Below are 18,760 nucleotides of genomic sequence, written 5' to 3' on the forward strand. Positions count from 1 at the left end.
AGTAGGCCTATAACTTCCATCGTCAACTAAGTAAAATACATAGGCCTAAAGCTGACAAATAAAAACAGCGAAAATATCCTTATTAAAATTCAGGTATCAATCGCATTAATTAATCTCTCTACTCCTTTTCTATATGTCTTCATTTGAGCTATTGCTAGTGAAGTGCAACATTGTATCAACTCAGAAGGTTGGCGTGCTTAGGCGCTCACACTCCCTCAATGTTATTAGGACAGAGAAACAAAAATTGACAAAACTCCAAAATGACTCAGATTCAGATCAACTTTATTATCCCACAAGGGGGAAATTCATTTGGTCATGTGCTTAAAAAGACGGTACATAAAACATGAAAACACAGAAACTACACAATAGAATTCATTCAAAGTGCTATAGCCACACATTTAAAGTGAAAGTGCAATATGCTATATACTCGAGGGACCGATAGACTATCTATTATTCGACCTAATGGCTGTTGGAATAAAAGAGTCCCCAGATCTATCGGTTTTAATTTTCTTTCCCCTTGTCCGGCTGCTTCTGTGACTGAATTTTGAGTGAAGGGGATGAGTACTGTCCTGTAAAATTCTTTCAAGTTTTAGGAGGATGAGTTTTTGTGTACAGCGCTAAAGCGTTTCCAAACACGGCTGGTTGTGATACAGCTTGGAATCAAACCAGGGTCTGTAGTGACACCTCTAGCACTGAGATGCAGTGCCTTAGACCGCTGCGCCACCTGGAAGCCCTAAGCTATGAAATAAACCAACCTGTTTCACACAACTGTAGCAGGTTGTGAATTTTGCGAACAACATTCCACTCCGAGAATGAGAACCATCATTTACTGTAATGCATGCATTAAGAGTAATTAATGTAACCAAATGACAGGGATTAATGGTACATTTTCTAGCCTACTGGTTACATATGTAATAGGGAATTGATCAAAATAACCAGTCAAAGGGAAAACGATTCACAAAAGGAAACAATGAATGTGCAAGAATTGGCAGGAGACAGCAGAGCACATTCTGGAGAGCTGAGTACATTCTGGAGAGCTGAGTACATTCTGGAGAGCTGAGTGCATGCATTCTGGAGAAAGATGCTCATCTCTTCGCCACACACCCCTCCCCTTCTTCTAGTTGCAACATTTAAAATTATGCTCAAGACACATTATCTTCACACATTGTGATCTGTGTATAATGATGAGATGCTCATGTCTCCGTCCTAATAATGCGAGTCGTTGTCCCAAATTACGGGACTGTAGGTGACAAGCTTAGGTCTGTATATTATGCACATAGAAACGCATTGGGCTTATTAAGGAAAGATTTTGGCTAGAGTGAGCCTTCTCACTTCGCCTCATCCTCTCTTCTGAAACTAGCGCGCAGAACAGCGCCCCTCTGTCTTACCATATGTAGCACATGTATCTGATGCTGTCTGGTCAGAAAAAGTATGACATGCCATTCTTCTGGAGACAGAGGGGCGCTGTTTCGCTAGCTTAGATGCTTTATGTGAGATTGATGCGTCTTTCTATCGGTGCGCGTTTTGGTCAAATAAAGGATCAATATTTACATATTTTATTTGTACGGGCAAGGAGGTGCGGTAGGGCGGGCTAGGCCCCCTAGGGCCCGCCCATAATGCCGGCCCAGCACACAATTACATTGGATTAACATAAAACTCTGTCATTATCATTACTCAGACTGGAAATGCTGCCATTCTGTCATTTCAGCTGAGACTTTACAGGATGTTTTAGGGGCTGTTTATTTTCTGAGCAATACTTCTTTTGAGTTGGCATTGTAGTTCGCTTGCTGTGTGTGTGTGTGTGTGTGTGTGTGTGTGTGTGTGTGTGTGTGTGTGTGTGTGTGTGTGTGTGTGTGTGTGTGTGTGTGTGTGTGTGTGTGTTCAATCAATTTCAAGTTGCTTTCGATGTCTCTTTTCCAAGTGCTTTTTTTCCTCCAGAAATGTGCATTTACATTTCTTAATGAGTGGAAAACGTTTCCGAACGCATTTCAGCGGACATTGAAGATGAACTTTAAAGAACAAAAAACAGTAGTGAGATAAAGCAGTGTATTCTTGACATTTATTCCTTAGCTACATGTCTTATTTATTGGATTACACAGTTCCTCTGTAGTTCTACAGGAGTCGTGGCTGAAGAACTGGTCACGTCAGATAGGTCGGTTCATCTCCCAGTACAGCCAGCCAGCACCTCGCAGGGGACGAGAGGTCCGCACTGGTCGGTATACAGAGGGAAGTCAGGCTCAGAGCTCTGATTTTCATTAAACTGTCAGACAAGCAAACACCCCCCCCCCCCCCCCCCCCCGTAAAACATGGAAGAGGCCAGGAATTGGAGCATGTGAAGGCACCCCCACGGAGCAGGTGGCATTTGACCTCAGAAGACCAGTTGGCAGCAGCCATGACCATCCTGTGTCTTTCTGATTGATACTGTGATTGAACTGTGCCTACCAGGGTTGGGGTCAATTCCATTTTAAATCAGTCGATTCAGGAGTACACTGAAATTCCAATTCCAATTCCAATTTATTTTACAGAAGGCAATGAGGAAAGTTGAAATTGAATTGGAATTTCAGTTTACTTTCTAAATTGACTTACAAAAAAAGGAATTGACCACAACCCTGGTGCCTATACTGCTCATAATTAAATCAAACGATAAGATCAGATTAGTATTTTAATACACATTTAAATATAATTTAAAAAATTGTGGTGTGTGTTTTTTTAATTGAGATTTCTTTATGGGAAATATTAATGTATATGTACATTTTCAAAGATTTGTGTACTGTATAACACTGGGAAAATACAAATATCTAATATAGTAGCATTTGTTATTGCTATGTGACAGCGGTGCATGTCAGAGACAGAGGTCTGGATAGTAAGGTGTGCCCTCTCAGATGTAGTAGTCTCAGCACCACACAGCACCACACTCAAAAACTAAACCCAGTTGCATGATTCCCCCAGAGAGCTTGCGAGAGACTCCCTATGATTGGTCAATTAATCATTCAGGAACAGTGTTTACACCTTAAAGGAATAATCCACTCAAAAACATTTTTTTTTAAATGCATTAGTCCCAAAGTGTTTTGCATGTCAGCAGTCAAGGAATCAAGCGATTTGCCTTATCATGATGATGTGGCAAGTTACAATGTGCTTTTTGAAAGTCCCATATCTTGAAAATTTGATCGCTCACATGCAAAACATTTTGGGACTGAATCAACAGTGGACTACAAATACCAAAATATAGTTTTTTAGTGGATTATTCCTTTAATGCAGTATACACCCAGCATGGTGACAAAGGTCAATAGTCCCTTTTTCCCCTCTATTTCTGTTTTTATTCGGTTGTTGTTGCACAGCGAAAAGAGAATTGACCTGACCTCACAGTGATTGCCATGCAAAGTGGCCAAATTTGGCGCCAAATGGAATGTTTGAACTCTGTCTACAGTCCAAACGTTACCTCCACTGCCACGTGGCCAATCCACAGGTATTATTATGATCACATAGAGAGAGGAAACTACTGCTACAGTATGCCAGTGTTTAAATCTGTACATACCAGCATTGGAAACCCAGTTCTGATTGTCTGTGCGTGTTGCAGGCTTTAGGCCTGCATAAATCAAAGAGAAAACCAACCCAAAACCGAACCTGTACGATCCCAAATATGCTGTATTTACCCTCCTACACGGCAGGTCAAGTTTCAAAGTTTCCCTCTCCGGGTTACGTGAAACACAACAAATATTGACTGGGGCCAAGCGTCTATCAGCACTCAGTGGATTTTTAACCCTCATTTTGGGATCTTTCTGCTCCCTCTTGGGTCCCGGCTGAAGGACTATATCTGGGAGTGTTAAACCTCAGGCAACACATACAGGCCTGGAACCATGAGACGCCTGGCTCTCCTCCTAGGCCTGTTGGCCCTACACCAAACCCACTGCTTTGAGTTTGTGGTAGAGGGAGAGTGGGAGACGGAAACGGTGAGTTCATATATTTCAATGTCGACTGTTATACGATAATGAGATTGTTTTATGTGTCTTAATTGCCTTAATGCTGCTGGACCCCAGGAAGAGTAGCTCCTGCCTTGGCAGCAGCTAATGTCGATTCTTAATAAATACAAATGTGTATTTTACAGAACTATATTTTATGTGATGTCCATGTGATTGATTAATGTACAACTTTTATTCTCTATTTTACAAACGACCCTTTTGTTCTACCAGTCATTAGAGGAACAACATGGACGATTTAAGGTGAGATGAAACTCTTTTTTTAATTTTTTCAAACAATTTGTCTGAATTAATGTTATATAATGTCATAGTTTGCTATTCACAATTGTTAATAATGTGCATTTCTTATATTCAATATTACATTGATTCAATAACGCAACATATTATGAGGGAAATTATCCTGTCTTGAGGTGGGTTTTTTGTTTTGCCCAGTTACGGAAATAGAATACCAACAACATGTAAAAGCAAGCAGTCTGCCTCATTGACCTCTGAACTATTGATAAAGGTGTTACGCTGAGGTCAATGGTTTGAACCCAATGAAAGTCCTATACATGTGGTCAATATAGGCTTACTGACAATTCAAACATTTCATTTAGAATGTCTATAGAATTTTTATGCCATTATCACCAACCTATAGTTACTGTTACATATGAAACATTTTCTCTCTGAGGGCAGTATGGGACAATACAGATACTCCTGCATCCGCATTGCTTGCTATTTGGGGTTTTAGAATGGGTATCTGTAAAGCAGATTCAGAGCTGATTGTTTCGGTGTGTTTCCAGAGGGCGATATTGACCAGTGAGGAGCAGGAAGACTTTGAGGTAGGTTTCTCTCTCTGGCCTCTGCTTGATGTTCGACCCCTCTGTCCAATGTGACAGAGTTTAGTCCTCTTATCTACTAATCAATGGTCCTGTTTGAAGAGAATCCGCTGACAGATAGGTTATTGACTTCACTCTGCAGTTGCTACATCCATTTAACGTTTCTGTGGTAAAATGTGTCATTTTCTTTCTCAGAATTCACAGCCTGTTATACACTGAGTATACCAAACATTATTGGACACACACATTATACACTGAGTATACCAAACATTAGGGACACCTTCCTAATATTGAGTTGTACCTCCCCCTTTTGCCCTCAGAACAGCCTCAAATCGTTGGGTCATGGATTCTACAAGGTGTCGAAAGCGTTCCACAGGGATGCTGGCTCGTGTTGACTCCAATGCTTCCCACAGTTGTGTCAAATTGGCTGGATGTCCTTTGGGTGGTAGACCATTCTTGATAGACACAGGAAACTGTTGAGCGTTAAAAACCCAGCAGCGTTGCAGTTCCTGACACAAACCGCTGCACCTGGCACCTACTACCATACCCCGTTCAAAGGCACTTAAACATTTTGCTTTGCTCATTCACCCTCGGGATGGCACACACACAAAAACCATGTCTCAATTGTCTCAAGGCTTAAAAAGCCTTCTTTAACCTGTCTCCTCTCCTTCATCTACACTGATTGAAATGTATTTAACAAGTGACATCAAAAAGGGATCATAGCTTCCTCCTGGATTCACCTGGTCAGTCTGTCATGGAAAGAGCAGGTGTTCTTAAGGTTTTTTTATCATCAAGTAGATACTCCAAAAAACATGTTTCCTATCCATTTTTCAGTCAGATATTTTGATTTGTCGATTTTTTTAAAATTCTGTGTCCCGAAACCAGTTGTTTTATGTGGTTTAGATGTAAAGATGTAGAGAGCATGACTCACAATTCCTATGCAACGGCACTCGTCCCTAGTTGATGACATCACAGCCAAAGTCAGTCTCACGTGCTCCACCTCTCCCTGTAGGCCATCCGGGGTGATGACATCACAGTTAAGAGCTACAAGGTGGAGAGCCGCATCACGTCGCGGTTCAGCCACACCACGGTCAAGAGCTCTGTGGTCAACTCTGGTTCAAATGCCCAGAGCATTGGCTTCAACGTCCAGATCCCCAAACGAGCCTTCATCACCAACTTCACCATGTGAGCCAACCGTCTCAATCACAATAAAAATCACAATCTCAATTCTCAGTCACAATCCCAATGTCACGATCGCAATCACACTGCAATACAACCCTGAAATGAATGGAAAGAGCTGTGCACTATGTTGTGTCCTGTTGTTAGGAATGTGAATGGGATCACGTTTGTGGGCTCAGTGAAGGAGAAGACTGTGGCTAGGAACCTCTACGCTCAGGCTAGAGCCAGAGGGAAGGCCGCAGGCCTCGTCAGGTACCGTACAGCCCACAATGCACCATGGCTATGGTATTTAGTGTAGCTATACTGAAGAATGACATCTTGGACAATACAAGGAAATGGGTTCCCACCCATTTTTTGACCGTTATGAATCCTATGCCCTTCATAACGGTCTATGCCGTGTATAACAAACATTGTTGTTACATAAGACCTTTCTAGTGTCCTGTGACTGACTATAGAGCTGGTAATGCTACACCACAGGGCTAACTCCCAGGACATGGAGACCTTTAAGACGGAGGTCCACGTGCCTCCCGGCAGTAAGATAGAGTTTGAGTTGCACTACCAGGAAATGATGCAGAGGAAGCTGGGCTTCTATGAACACTCACTATACCTGCAGCCTGGACGACTGGTGCCTCAGTTCCAGGTGAGAGAGCCTACGTTTGTGCGTGTGTGCGTGCCTGTGTGTGGTATTTAACGACTGTATTTGATAGGTCAGTGCTGATGGGACAGCGTATTTGAACCTTCTCCCTGTCTCTCTGCAGGTGGATGTGTATATCTATGAGCCCAGCGGCATCGCCTCTGTGGAGACACCGAACACCTTGGGAGAGCATTTCAGCGGCATGGCCAAACTCACCTCCTCTAAGGACAAGGCTCACGTGGTGTTCAAGCCTTCGCTCCAGCAGCAGAGGAAGTGTGAGAACTGCACCACCAGCGCTATCGATGGCGTCTTTACCGTCAAATACGACGTCCTGAGAGACAGCAACGCCGGGGAACTGCATGTGGGTACACACACTGACAGAAACACACGCAGTAACACACTCTTTGTGTCACTTTAATCAATCAATCAAATTTATTTTTATATAGCCCTTCGTACATCAGCTGATATTCTCAAAGTGCTGTACAGAAACCCAGCCTAAAACCCCAAACAGCAAGCAAAGCATGTGAAAGAAGCACGGTGGCTAGGAAAAACTCCCTAGGAAAAACTCCCTAGAAAGGCCAAAAACCTAGGAAGAAACCTAGAGAGGAACCAGGCTATGAGGGGTGGCCAGTCCTCTTCTGGCTGTGCAGGGTGGATATTATAACAGAACATGGTCAAAATGTTAAAATGTTAAAATGTTCATAAATGACCAGCATGGTCAAATAATAATAATCATAGTAGTTGTCGAGGGTGCAACAAGCACGTCCGGTGAACAGGTCAGGGTTCCATAGCCGCAGGCAGAACAGTTGAAACTGGAGCAGCAGCACGGCCAGGTGGACTGGGGACAGCAAGGAGTCATCATACCAGGTAGTCCTGAGGCATGGTCCTAGGGCTCAGGTCCTCCGAGAGAAAGACAGAAAGAGAGAAAGAGAGAATTAGAGAGAGCATATTAAAATACACACAGGACACCGGATAAGACAAGAGAAATACTCCAGATGTAACAGACTGACCCTAGCCCCCCGACACATAAACTACTGCAGCATAAATACTGGAGGCTGAGACAGGAGGGATCAGAAGACACTGTGGCCCCATCCGATGATACCCCCGGACAGGGCCAAACAGGCAGGATATAACCCCACCCACTTTGCCAAAGCACAGCCCCCACACCACTAGAGGGATGTCTCCAACCACCAACTTACCGTCCTAAGACAAGGCCGAGTATAGCCCACAACGATCTCCGCCATGGCACAACCCAAGGGGGGGGCGCCAACCCAGACAGGAAGACCACGTCAGTGACTCAACCCACTCAAGTGACGCACCCCTCCCATGGACGGCATGGAAGAACACCAGTAGGCCAGTGACTCAGCCTCTGTAAAAGGGTTAGAGGCAGAGAATCCCAGTGGAAAGAGGGGAACCGGCAAGGCAGAGACAGCAAGGGCGGTTCGTTGCTCCAGCCTTTCCGTTCACCTTCACACTCCTGGGCCAGACTATACTTAATCATAGGACCTACTGAAGAGATAAGTCTTCAGTAAAGACTTAAAGGTTGAGACTGAGTCTGCGTCTCTCACATTGGTAGGCAGACCATTCCATAAAAATGGAGCTCTATAGGAGAAAGCCCTACCTCCAGCCGTTTGCTTAGAAATTCTAGGGACAATTAGGAGGCCTGCGTCTTGTGACCGTAGCGTACGTGTAGGTATGTACGGCAGGACCAAATGGGAAAGATAGGTAGGAGCAAGCCCATGTAATGCTTTGTAGGTTAACAGTAAAACCTTGAAATCAGCCCTTGCCTTAACAGGAAGCCAGTGTAGGGAGGCTAACACTGGAGTAATATGATCAAATTTTTTGGTTCTAGTCAGGATTCTAGCAGCCGTATTTAGCACTAACTGAAGTTTATTTAGTGCTTTATCCGGGTAGCCGGAAAGTAGAGCATTGCAGTAGTCCAGCCTAGAAGTAACAAAAGCATGGATTAATTTTTCTGCGTCATTTTTGGACAGAAAATTTCTGATTTTTGCAATGTTACGTAGATGGAAAAAAGCTGTCCTTGAAACAGTCTTGATATGTTCTTCAAAAGAGAGATCAGGGTCCAGAGTAACGCCGAGGTCCTTCACAGTTTTATTTGAGACGACTGTACAACCATCCAGATTAATTGTCAGATTCAACAGAAGATCTCTTTGTTTCTTGGGACCTAGAACAAGCATCTCTGTTTTGTCCGAGTTTAAAAGTAGAAAGTTTGCAGCCATCCACTTCTTTATGTCTGAAACACAGGCTTCTAGCGAGGGCAATTTTGGGGCTTCACCATGTTTCATTGAAATGTACAGCTGTGTGTCGTCCGCATAGCAGTGAAATTTAACATTATGTTTTCGAATGACATCCCCAAGAGGTAAAATATATAGTGAAAACAATAGTGGTCCTAAAACGGAACCTTGAGGAACACCGAAATTTACAATTGATTTGTCAGAGGACAAACCATTCACAGAGACAAACTGATATCTTTCCGACAGATAAGATCTAAACCAGGCCAGAACTTGTCCATGTAGACCAATTTGGGTTTCCAATCTCTCCAAAAGTTACTTTTACTTTGTAACAGAAATGTAATACAGGAAGTATGGGTCACTGTTATCTCACTGTTTCTCCTAGGTTTCTGACGGGCATTTTGTGCATTTCTTCGCCCCGGCCAACCTCTCCCCCCTTCCTAAAAACATTGTGTTCGTCATCGACGTCAGTGGATCTATGTGGGGAGTCAAGATGAAGCAGGTGTGTGACGTAACCACAGAAAAACTCACAGGGGTCAATCTGTGCCCCATCAGGGTCGTACATCTCTCTTCTCTCACAACCGGCAGAGCCTGCCTGCCAAATGCAACACTGCCCTCATGTGGGTATTCTGTGAAACTGCACTTAAATTACTCCAATCTCATTTATGACTTTATCGCTCTCTCTTGCTCTATAACTCTCTCTCTCTCTCAGACTGTGGAGGCTATGCAGACCATATTGGATGACCTGACCATGGATGACTACTTCAGCATTGTTGACTTCAACCACAACGTGCGCTGCTGGAGCGAGGAGCTGGTTCCAGGCAGCACCATACAGGTGGCTGAGGCCAAGAAATACATCCAGAACATCAAACCCAACGGAGGTGAGAGAAGGACGGAGAGAGAAAAGGGAGGGATGAAAGAAAGAGAGCGACAGAGAAAGAGAGAGAGATGTGGAGGAGTATAAGGAAGTAGAGGGTTGGGTGGAATTAAGTAATTGGGAGAGACAGAGGAAAGAGGAAGAGAGGAAAGAGTGGTAGATAATGAAAGGCTGTGTCTGGAAATGTATCTGATTGGTTCTCGCTGCCCTTTGACCCGATTCAGGCACCAATATCAATGAGGCATTGATGAGGGCGGTGCAGATGCTGGTGAAGGCGTCCAATCAGGGCATGATTGACCCACGCTCTGTCTCCATGATCATGCTGGTGTCTGATGGAGACCCCACTGTCGGTGAGACATCCTACCGCTGCTGATCCCAAAACGGACACTGACTGACTTTTCATCACCCACCTCATACCACTTCACCCCCCTTAATTTTCACCCTCACACCCCATCTAATAACCTCTAGTGGTGTACTGCCCTTCATATTATTGTGTTACCGTCATCCACCATCTCTCCCTCTCTGTGTAGGAGAGATCAAGCTCAGCGCCATCCAGAAGAATCTGAAGAAGGTCATGAGGGAGGAGTTCTCTCTCTTCTCATTGGGCATCGGCTTCGATGTCGACTACGACTTCCTGGAACGCATCGCCATGGAGAATAGGGGCGTGGCCCAGAGGATCTACACCAGCCACGACGCCTCAGATCAGATACGGGTACAATAGACCCCTGCCCCTAAAACTCCCATTCATCCTTCTCTCCCTAATCCTGCATCCAGTTGTATCACTACTCCTCCTCCATCCCCTCCCTCCGCTCTCCCCCCTTTGTAGGACTACCTCTCCTCTGAATTCTCCTCCTATTGTTGTATAATTACTCTCTCACCGCCATCTCTGACCTCTGGGAACTCACCACCCTCCTCCGCTCTCCCCCTCCAGCGGTTCTACAGCCAGGTCTCGTCTCCTCTCCTGAGGAAGATCACAGTTCAGTTCCCAGAGGACTCTGTCTCTGACGTCACCCAGAACCACTTTGACAAGTACTTCAGTGGCTCAGAGCTGGTGGTGGCTGGGAAGGTGCTGCCCTCTGACTCCACTACTCTAAACAGCTTCACCACTGCATCCTCTGTGAGTCATACATACACATGCACGCATGCACACTCATACACACGATGGTGGAAAAAGTACCTAAAAGTCATACTTGAGTAAAAGTAAAGATACCTTAATAGAAAATGACTCAAGTGAAAGTGAAAGTAACCCAGTAAAATACTACTGGAGTAAAATTCTAAAAGTATATGATTTTAAATATACTTAAGTATCAAAACTAAATGTAATTGCAAAAATATACTTAAGTATCAAAAGTAAAAGTATAAATCATTTGAAATTGCTTATATTAACCAAACCAGATAGCCAGGGGCAAACTCCAACACTCAGACATATTTAACAAACAAAACATTTTTGTTTAGTGAGTCCACCAGATATGAGGCAGTAGCGATGACCAGGGATATTCTCTTGATAAGTGGGGGAATTTTCCATTTTCCTATCCTGCTAAGCATTCAAAATGTAAAAAGTACTTTTGGGTGTCAGGAAAAATGTATGGAGTAAAAAGTACATACTTTTATGGAGCAATGTAGTGAAGTAAAAGTAGTCAAACATATAAATAGTAAAGTACAGATACCCGAAAAAATTACTTAAGTAGTACTTTAAAAATATTTTTTACTTAAGTACTTTACACCACTGCATACGCATACACACACACACACACACACACACACACACACACACCACACACACACACACACACACACACACACACACACACACACACACACACACACACACACACACACACACACACACATGTGTCCTACCCTCTCTCTGTCCCCCTCTTCCTCCCAGGATCGTCTGGACCTGTCCCTTCAGACTGAAGCAGACTACCTGGAGCTAGACGCTGCACTGGCCCAGCAGCAGCATGCCTTCACTGGCTTCGCCAGACAGATGTGGGCCTACATCACTGTCAACCAGCTACTGGCCGAGAGGTGAGAGAGTGGGAGAAAGGGAGAGAGAGAGAGTTTAACACATCTTTATTTTCAATCTAAGGAGTGAATACAAAGCTTGTGCTATAAATTGCCAGCCCTTCGATACAGAATACAGAACATGAATAAACACACAGAGTAACATTTTGTGAATGTTATATCCCTGTTCCCTGCAGGTCCCTGGCCCCCACTGCTGGTCAGAAGAGGAAGATCACACAGAGGATCCTGACCCTGGCTGTGGAGCACCAGTTTGTCACGCCCCTCACTGCCCTACTGGTGGAGAGTGAGGAGGCCAAGGAGAGGCTGCTCGCTGACTCCCCTAAGGACCCCAAACAGGGCTGTTGTGCAGGTGCCTGATAAAAATCACTAGAGTCCCCCATTTTGGGTCTTGTAAATGTACATGAGGGCAAGAGAGTGACTAAAGCTTTCCCAAACTCGTTTTGTGTGTGTGTGTGTGTGTGTGTGTGTGTGTGTGTGTGTGTGTGTGTGTGTGTGTGTGTGTGTGTGTGTGTGTGTGTGTGTGTGTGTGTGTGTGTGTGTGTGTGTGTGTGTGTGTGTGTGTGTAGGAGGATCTGGTATGACTGCTCTCGGAGGAAGGACTCCAGTGCAGATGGTTCACAGCATCCCCCCCTGGGTCCAGATGACCACCCCTGCCCCCCCTAGCCACGCCGAGAGGCCCCTACCAGATCACATCACCATAGGTGACAATAACAACACACACACACCTCTATACACATCTGTGCTACAGTTTAATGCTTCTCTACCTGTCCATATCACAATACGTAGAAAGACACACATAGCCATTCCCTGTGTTGTATATATATTTCCACACTATGAGGTTGGAATAATGCTGTGAAATTGTGAATATTATGATAATGCACTGTGTAAGAGCTGTTTGAAAAGTCTGCCTGAAATTTCAGCTTGTTTTGCTGGGTGGGGTTTTTGGACTGACTGATGACATCACCAAGCGATATAAGTTTATAGGCCAATAACAAAGAGAGTTTGCACACCTCTCTGCCTATCCACTATAATTGAGAATTTCAATAAGCATTTTTCTACGGCTGGCCATGCTTTCCACCTGGCTACCCCTACCCCGGTCAACAGCACTGCACCCCCCACAGCAACTCGCCCAAGCCTTCCCCATTTCTCCTTCTCCCAAATCCAGTCAGCTGATGTTCTGAAAGAGCTGCAAAATCTGGACCCCTACAAATCAGCCGGGCTAGACAATCTGGACCCTTTCTTTCTAAAATTATCTGCCGAAATTGTTGCAACCCCTATTACTAGCCTGTTCAACCTCTCTTTCGTGTCGTCTGAGATTCCCAAAGATTGGAAAGCAGCTGCGGTCATCCCCCTCTTCAAAAGGGGGGACACTCTTGACCCTAACTGCTACAGACCTATATCTACCCTACCCTGCCTTTCTAAGGTCTTCGAAAGCCAAGTCAACAAACAGATTACCTACCATTTCGAATCCCACCGCACCTTCTCCGCTATGCAATCTGGTTTCAGAGCTGGTCACGGGTGCACCTCAGTCACGCTCAAGGTCCTAAACGATATCTTAACCGCCATCGATAAGAAACAATACTGTGCGGCCGTATTCATTGACCTGGCCAAGGCTTTCGACTCTGTCAATCACCACATCCTCATTGGCAGACTCAATAGTCTTGGTTTCTCAGATGATTGCCTCGCCTGGTTCACCAACTACTTCTCTGATAGAGTTCAGTGTGTCAAATCGGAGGGCCTGTTGTCCGGACCTCTGGCAGTCTCTATAGGGGTGCCACAGGGTTCAATTCATGGGCTGACTCTCTTCTCTGTATACATCAATGATGTCGCTCTTGCTGCTGGTGAGTCTCTGATTCACCTCTACGCAGACGACACCATTCTGTATACTTCTGGTCCTTTTTTGGACACTGTGTCAACAACCCTCCAGACGAGCTTCAATGCCATACAACTCTCCTTCCGTGGCCTCCAACTGCTCTGAAATACAAGTAAAACTAAATGAATGCTCTTCAACCGATCACTGCCTACACCTGCCCGCCCGTCCAGCATCACTACTCTGGACGGTTCTGACTTAGAATATGTGGACAACTACAAATACCTAGGTGTCTGGTTAGACTGTAAACTCTCCTTCCAGACTCACATCAAACATCTCCAATCCAAAGTTAAATCTAGAATTGGCTTCCTATTTCGCAACAAAGCATCCTTCACTCATGCTGCCAAACATACCCTCGTAAAACTGACCATCCTACCGATCGTCGACTTCGGCGATGTCATTTACAAAATAGCCTCCAATACCCTACTCAATAAATTGGATGCAGTCTATCACAGTGCCATCCATTTTGTCACCAACGCCCCATATACTACCCACCACTGCGACCTGTACGCTCTCGTTTGCTGGCCCTCGCTTCATACTCGTCGCCAAACCCACTGGCTCCAGGTCATCTACAAGACCCTGCTAGGTAAAGTCCCCCCTTATCTCAGCTCGCTGGTCACCATAGCAGCACCCACCTGTAGCACACGCTCCAGCAGGTATATCTCTCTGGTCACCCCCAAAGCCAATTCCTCCTTCGGCCGCCTCTCCTTCCAGTTCTCTGCTGCTAATGACTGGAACGAACTATAAAAATCTCTGAAACTGGAAACACTTATCTCCCTCACTAGCTTTAAGTACCAGCTGTCAGAGCAGTTCACAGATTACTGCACCTGTACATAGCCCATCTATAATTTAGCCCAAACAACTACCTCTTCCCCTACTGTATTTATTTTTTAATTTTTTTATTTTGCTCCTTTGCACCCCATTATTTATATTTCTACTTTGCACTTTCTTCCACTGCAAATCTACCATTCCAGTGCTTTACTTGCTATATTGTATGTACTTCGCCACTATGGCCTTTTTTTGCCTTTACCTCCCTTATCTCACCTCATTTGCTCACATTGTATATAGACTTATTTTTCTACTGTATTATTGACTGTATGTTTGTTTTACTCCATGTGTAACTCTGTGTTGTTGTATGTATCAAACTGTTTTGCTTTATCTTGGCCAGGTCGCAATTGTAAATGAGAACTTGTTCTCAACTTTCCTACCTGGTTAAATAAAGGTGAAATAAAAATAAATAAAACATAACAGCTAGTTTCAGGTTACACATCCCTCCCATTAGGCTCCTCCAATTATGCACCTCTCTCAGACCACTCCCAGACAGTCCTAGCAAAAGTTGTCCTTGAGAAATTGCATTTTGCTAAGAAGCTATTTTTTTGATGTGATGTAAAAATTCTAGCAAAGTGCGTAGCGCTTAGAATTGAAAAGATATTATTAATCCTAATCAGACAGTTTTTTTTACATGGACGACACATTGGAGATAATACAAGACAAGTACTGGAAACAATAGAACACTATGACAAATCTGGGAAACCAGGCCTGATATTCATAGCTGACTTTGAAAAGGCTTTTGATAAAGTTACGACTGGAATATATATATATATATATATATATATATATATATAAAGTATGACTGGAATATATGGAATATTAGAATTTTCAACCCTAGGTGTAAAATAGTAAATAATGTCTACTTCTCAGAAAGTTTTAAACTGTCAAGGCGAGTAAAACAAGGTTGTCCACTATCGGCATATCTATTTATTATGGCCATCGAAATGTTAAAAGCAGATCCAACAATAATATCAAGGGCCTAGAAATCCAGGGCTTAAAAACAAAGGTGTCATTGAACGCTGATGATTCATGTTTACTTTTAAATCCACAATTTGGATCCCTCTACAGCCTCATAGAGGATCTAGATAATTTTTTTGTCTCCTCTGGATTACAACCAAATGATGGTAAGTATACAATATTACGTATTGGATCACAAAAAAATACAACTTTTATATTACCGTGTAATTTACCAATAAAATGGTCTGACGGTGAAGTGGACATACTCAGTATTCATATCCCGAAAGAAAGAAATGATCTCATTACAATGCATTTTAATGTAAAGTTAGCAAAAATAGATAAGATCTTGCTACCGTGGAAAGGAAAATACCTGTCTCATTAACTCTTTAGTCATATCCCAGTTTACCTATTTGCTTATGGCCTTGACTACTGTACACCTAGCGACTTGTTTTTTAAATTATATGAGCAAAAAATATTCTATTTTATTTGGAATGGCAAGCCAGACAAAATTAAATGGGCCTATTTATATAAATAATATGAATACGGAGGGCAATAATGATTAAATATTAAAGCATTAGACCTCTCACTAAAGGCTTCAGTCATTCAAAAGTTTATGCTTAAATCCGAACTGGTTCCCTAGCAGATTAGTAAGGATGTCTTACACCATGTTCAAGAATGGTCTTTTTCCCTTTATTCAGATTACAGACTCTCACTTTCGGTTATTTGAAAATGAAATCATCTACAAAATATCTCTATTTTTAAAACAAAAGTTGGTTGCAATTTCAGTTTAATCCACCAGAAAAAAAACAGAACAAATATTACAACAAATATTATGGTTAAATTCAAATATACTAATTGATTAAAAAAACTATATTTTTGGAAAGAATGTTTAAAAAAGGTACAATCTTTGTAAATGATATCCTAAATAGGACTGGCAGAGTTGTTACACATGCAGCTAACAAAAATATGTGGAAATGTCTCCTGTACTCAAAATGTTAAATGGTAGAGGCAAGTGGAAGGGGGAGAAAGTAAGGAACTTGTCTGTCGGCCCTGCATTAAAGACCAAAATTGGCTAAAGAAAATTGTAATAAATAAAAAAGTATACCAGTTTCATTTAAGGACCCAAAAAATGACAGCTGTGCCATATATATTTGCAAAATAGTCGGGAAGAAATTTTGGATGCATTGATTCCATGGCACATGGTTTATGAACTGATACAGAAAACAACGCTGGATTCAAAACTTCGTGTTTTCCAATTTAAATGACTATACAAAATTCTTGCAACCAATAGAATGTTATACATATGGGGGATACAACTATCCCAGTACTGCAGATTTTGCTGCAATGAGTCAGAATCATTAGATAATATGTTTTGGTACTGTCCACATGTAACTATTTTTTATTCTTTTTGACCATTTTAATTGAAAACAATCACAGTAAGTTACTTAATTGTTACCCAGAAATGATTTGATATTGAGATAAAAGCAGCTGCATTGCGCCATCAACATTGCCTACTTCCCTACCTGGCAATTTTGCAGTGGGTAATATTCTTATGTCCATTGTGTCACTATAGTAACGGTTGTCTGTCTGTGTGTTTTCTGTGTGACAGTGGAGAACGACCCTCACTTCATCGTCCACCTGCCTAAAAACAACATGGACATCTGCTTCAACATCGACTCAGAACCTGGACACATCCTCAATCTGGTGTCAGACCCTGGTGCAGGTATGTGTGTGCATGCAAAAATGTGTGTGTCTCTGCTTGTGTCCACTTACCTCTATTCACCGCCCTCTCTGTCCTCCAGGTGTGGTGGTGAATGGTCAGTTGGTTGGCTCTAAGAGGGTGGGGGTGGAGGACAAGGAGAAGGTGAACACGTACTTTGGCACCGTCTCAGTGTTCTACCAGCCTGACGGCATCAGGTTGTCAGTCAGCACCGACCGTATCGACCTGACTGACGGCAGGAACAACCACTCCTTCACCTGGGGAGCCACGGCCGACATCACCCAGGACAGGTAGGAACATGCACACCCACACACACAAACCGCTGGTCAGGCACCGTCAGCCTATTTTACTGTGGTAAGGTAAAAAAGTACATTTCAAAAGTACACGGTTTCCTGTTTTAACCACGTGCTATGATCTCTGTGTGTTTCAGGGTGAAGGTTTCCATAGTGAAGGACTCCAAGGTGATGGTGACGGTGGATGACAAGATCACTGTGATGGTGCTGCTACATCGTGTGTGGAAGAAACACCCAACCCACGTGGACTACCTGGGCCTCTATATCCCCAACAACAACCAGTACTCCTCGCAGGCCCACGGCCTTATAGGTAGGTCACCTATTGGACCCAAGTGTTACCCTGTTACTGTACTGTTACAATAATGTTATAATCTAATTAAATTATTTTACATATAGTGGCAAGATACCCTACGTCTCTCTTAAAGTGAATCCTGCAGCAGTATCCCTATATTTAATCGTAGCCTACTTCACTAGGTTTCACTGATCTGTGTGTGTGTGTAGGTCAGTTTGGCCAGGAGCCAGAGGTGAGGGTGTTTAACCTGCACCGGGGAGCTGACCCTCTGAAGAAGGAGGCCACCATGGAGGTGAAGGGCAACAAGCTGGTCGTCACCAGGTAAGAACATCCCTGCTGCCGAGTAAAACCACACACCATTACAGGAAAAACATCAGCACACGTCACACATACTCAGTCGGTAGACTTCATCTCTGTTCAGGTAATCCTTCCACCATATCACACAGTGGGACATAGTGCATGTGAGTGCTAACACAGTGAGGCTTGTGGATGAGGTTGTAACTATTGGATGTGTGTGACAGGGGCTGGCAGAAGGACTACAGGCGGGATAATAAACGTGGATCTGACGTCTTCTGCTGGTTCATCCACAACAGTGGCAAAGGCTTCATCGACGGCCATTACACCAACTACATCGTCCCACGACTCGACAGCTTCCTGCCGCTCCCGCTCTGAGCGACCAATCGCCAGGCACACAGGGGTACCACGTAACCCAGGCAGTCAGAGACAGGGCGTAGTTCTAAGGGATATCCTATTCCACAGGTACAGGAGACACACACATTTGCAGTCAATCTGACTAGACACATATCTGTTATTACCTGTTTTCATATCACATCTCTGTCTGACAACTCTCTCTCTCTTTATAAAACGTTATAAAAAGCAGTATCAGTATGTATAGCAGTGTGAATGTTTCATTATTTTCATGAAGACTATGCTGCCGGGTTTGAACTTTATGTACACTTCTTAACCAGAACATTCCAGTGACTGTTGTATTTCTCAGATCTCATCTGACATGGCAAAATCCAAATGTTTTTCAAT

At 43.5% G+C, this 18,760-nt stretch overlaps 1 protein-coding gene across 1 annotated transcript; it reads left to right on the forward strand.

The window, feature by feature from the left end:
• Nucleotides 1-3,528: 3,528 nt before the first annotated feature.
• On the forward strand, nt 3,529-18,617 carry LOC106609267 (inter-alpha-trypsin inhibitor heavy chain H2). Its single transcript, XM_014207873.3, has 20 exons — nt 3,529-3,950; nt 4,191-4,220; nt 4,760-4,798; nt 5,808-5,980; nt 6,122-6,226; nt 6,452-6,614; nt 6,733-6,969; nt 9,246-9,362; nt 9,573-9,741; nt 9,962-10,087; nt 10,268-10,449; nt 10,669-10,854; nt 11,626-11,765; nt 11,939-12,111; nt 12,329-12,463; nt 17,030-17,143; nt 17,223-17,430; nt 17,571-17,743; nt 17,935-18,046; nt 18,247-18,617. Exons 1-20 carry the CDS (start codon nt 3,858-3,860, stop codon nt 18,395-18,397), a joined length of 2,826 nt encoding a protein of 941 aa, XP_014063348.3. The 5' UTR covers nt 3,529-3,857; the 3' UTR covers nt 18,398-18,617.
• The last annotated feature ends 143 nt before the right edge of the window (nt 18,618-18,760 follow it).

Source organism: Salmo salar, chromosome 07 (genome assembly GCF_965601325.2).
Source record: "Salmo salar chromosome 07, fSalSal1, whole genome shotgun sequence".
NCBI lineage: Eukaryota > Metazoa > Chordata > Actinopteri > Salmoniformes > Salmonidae > Salmo > Salmo salar.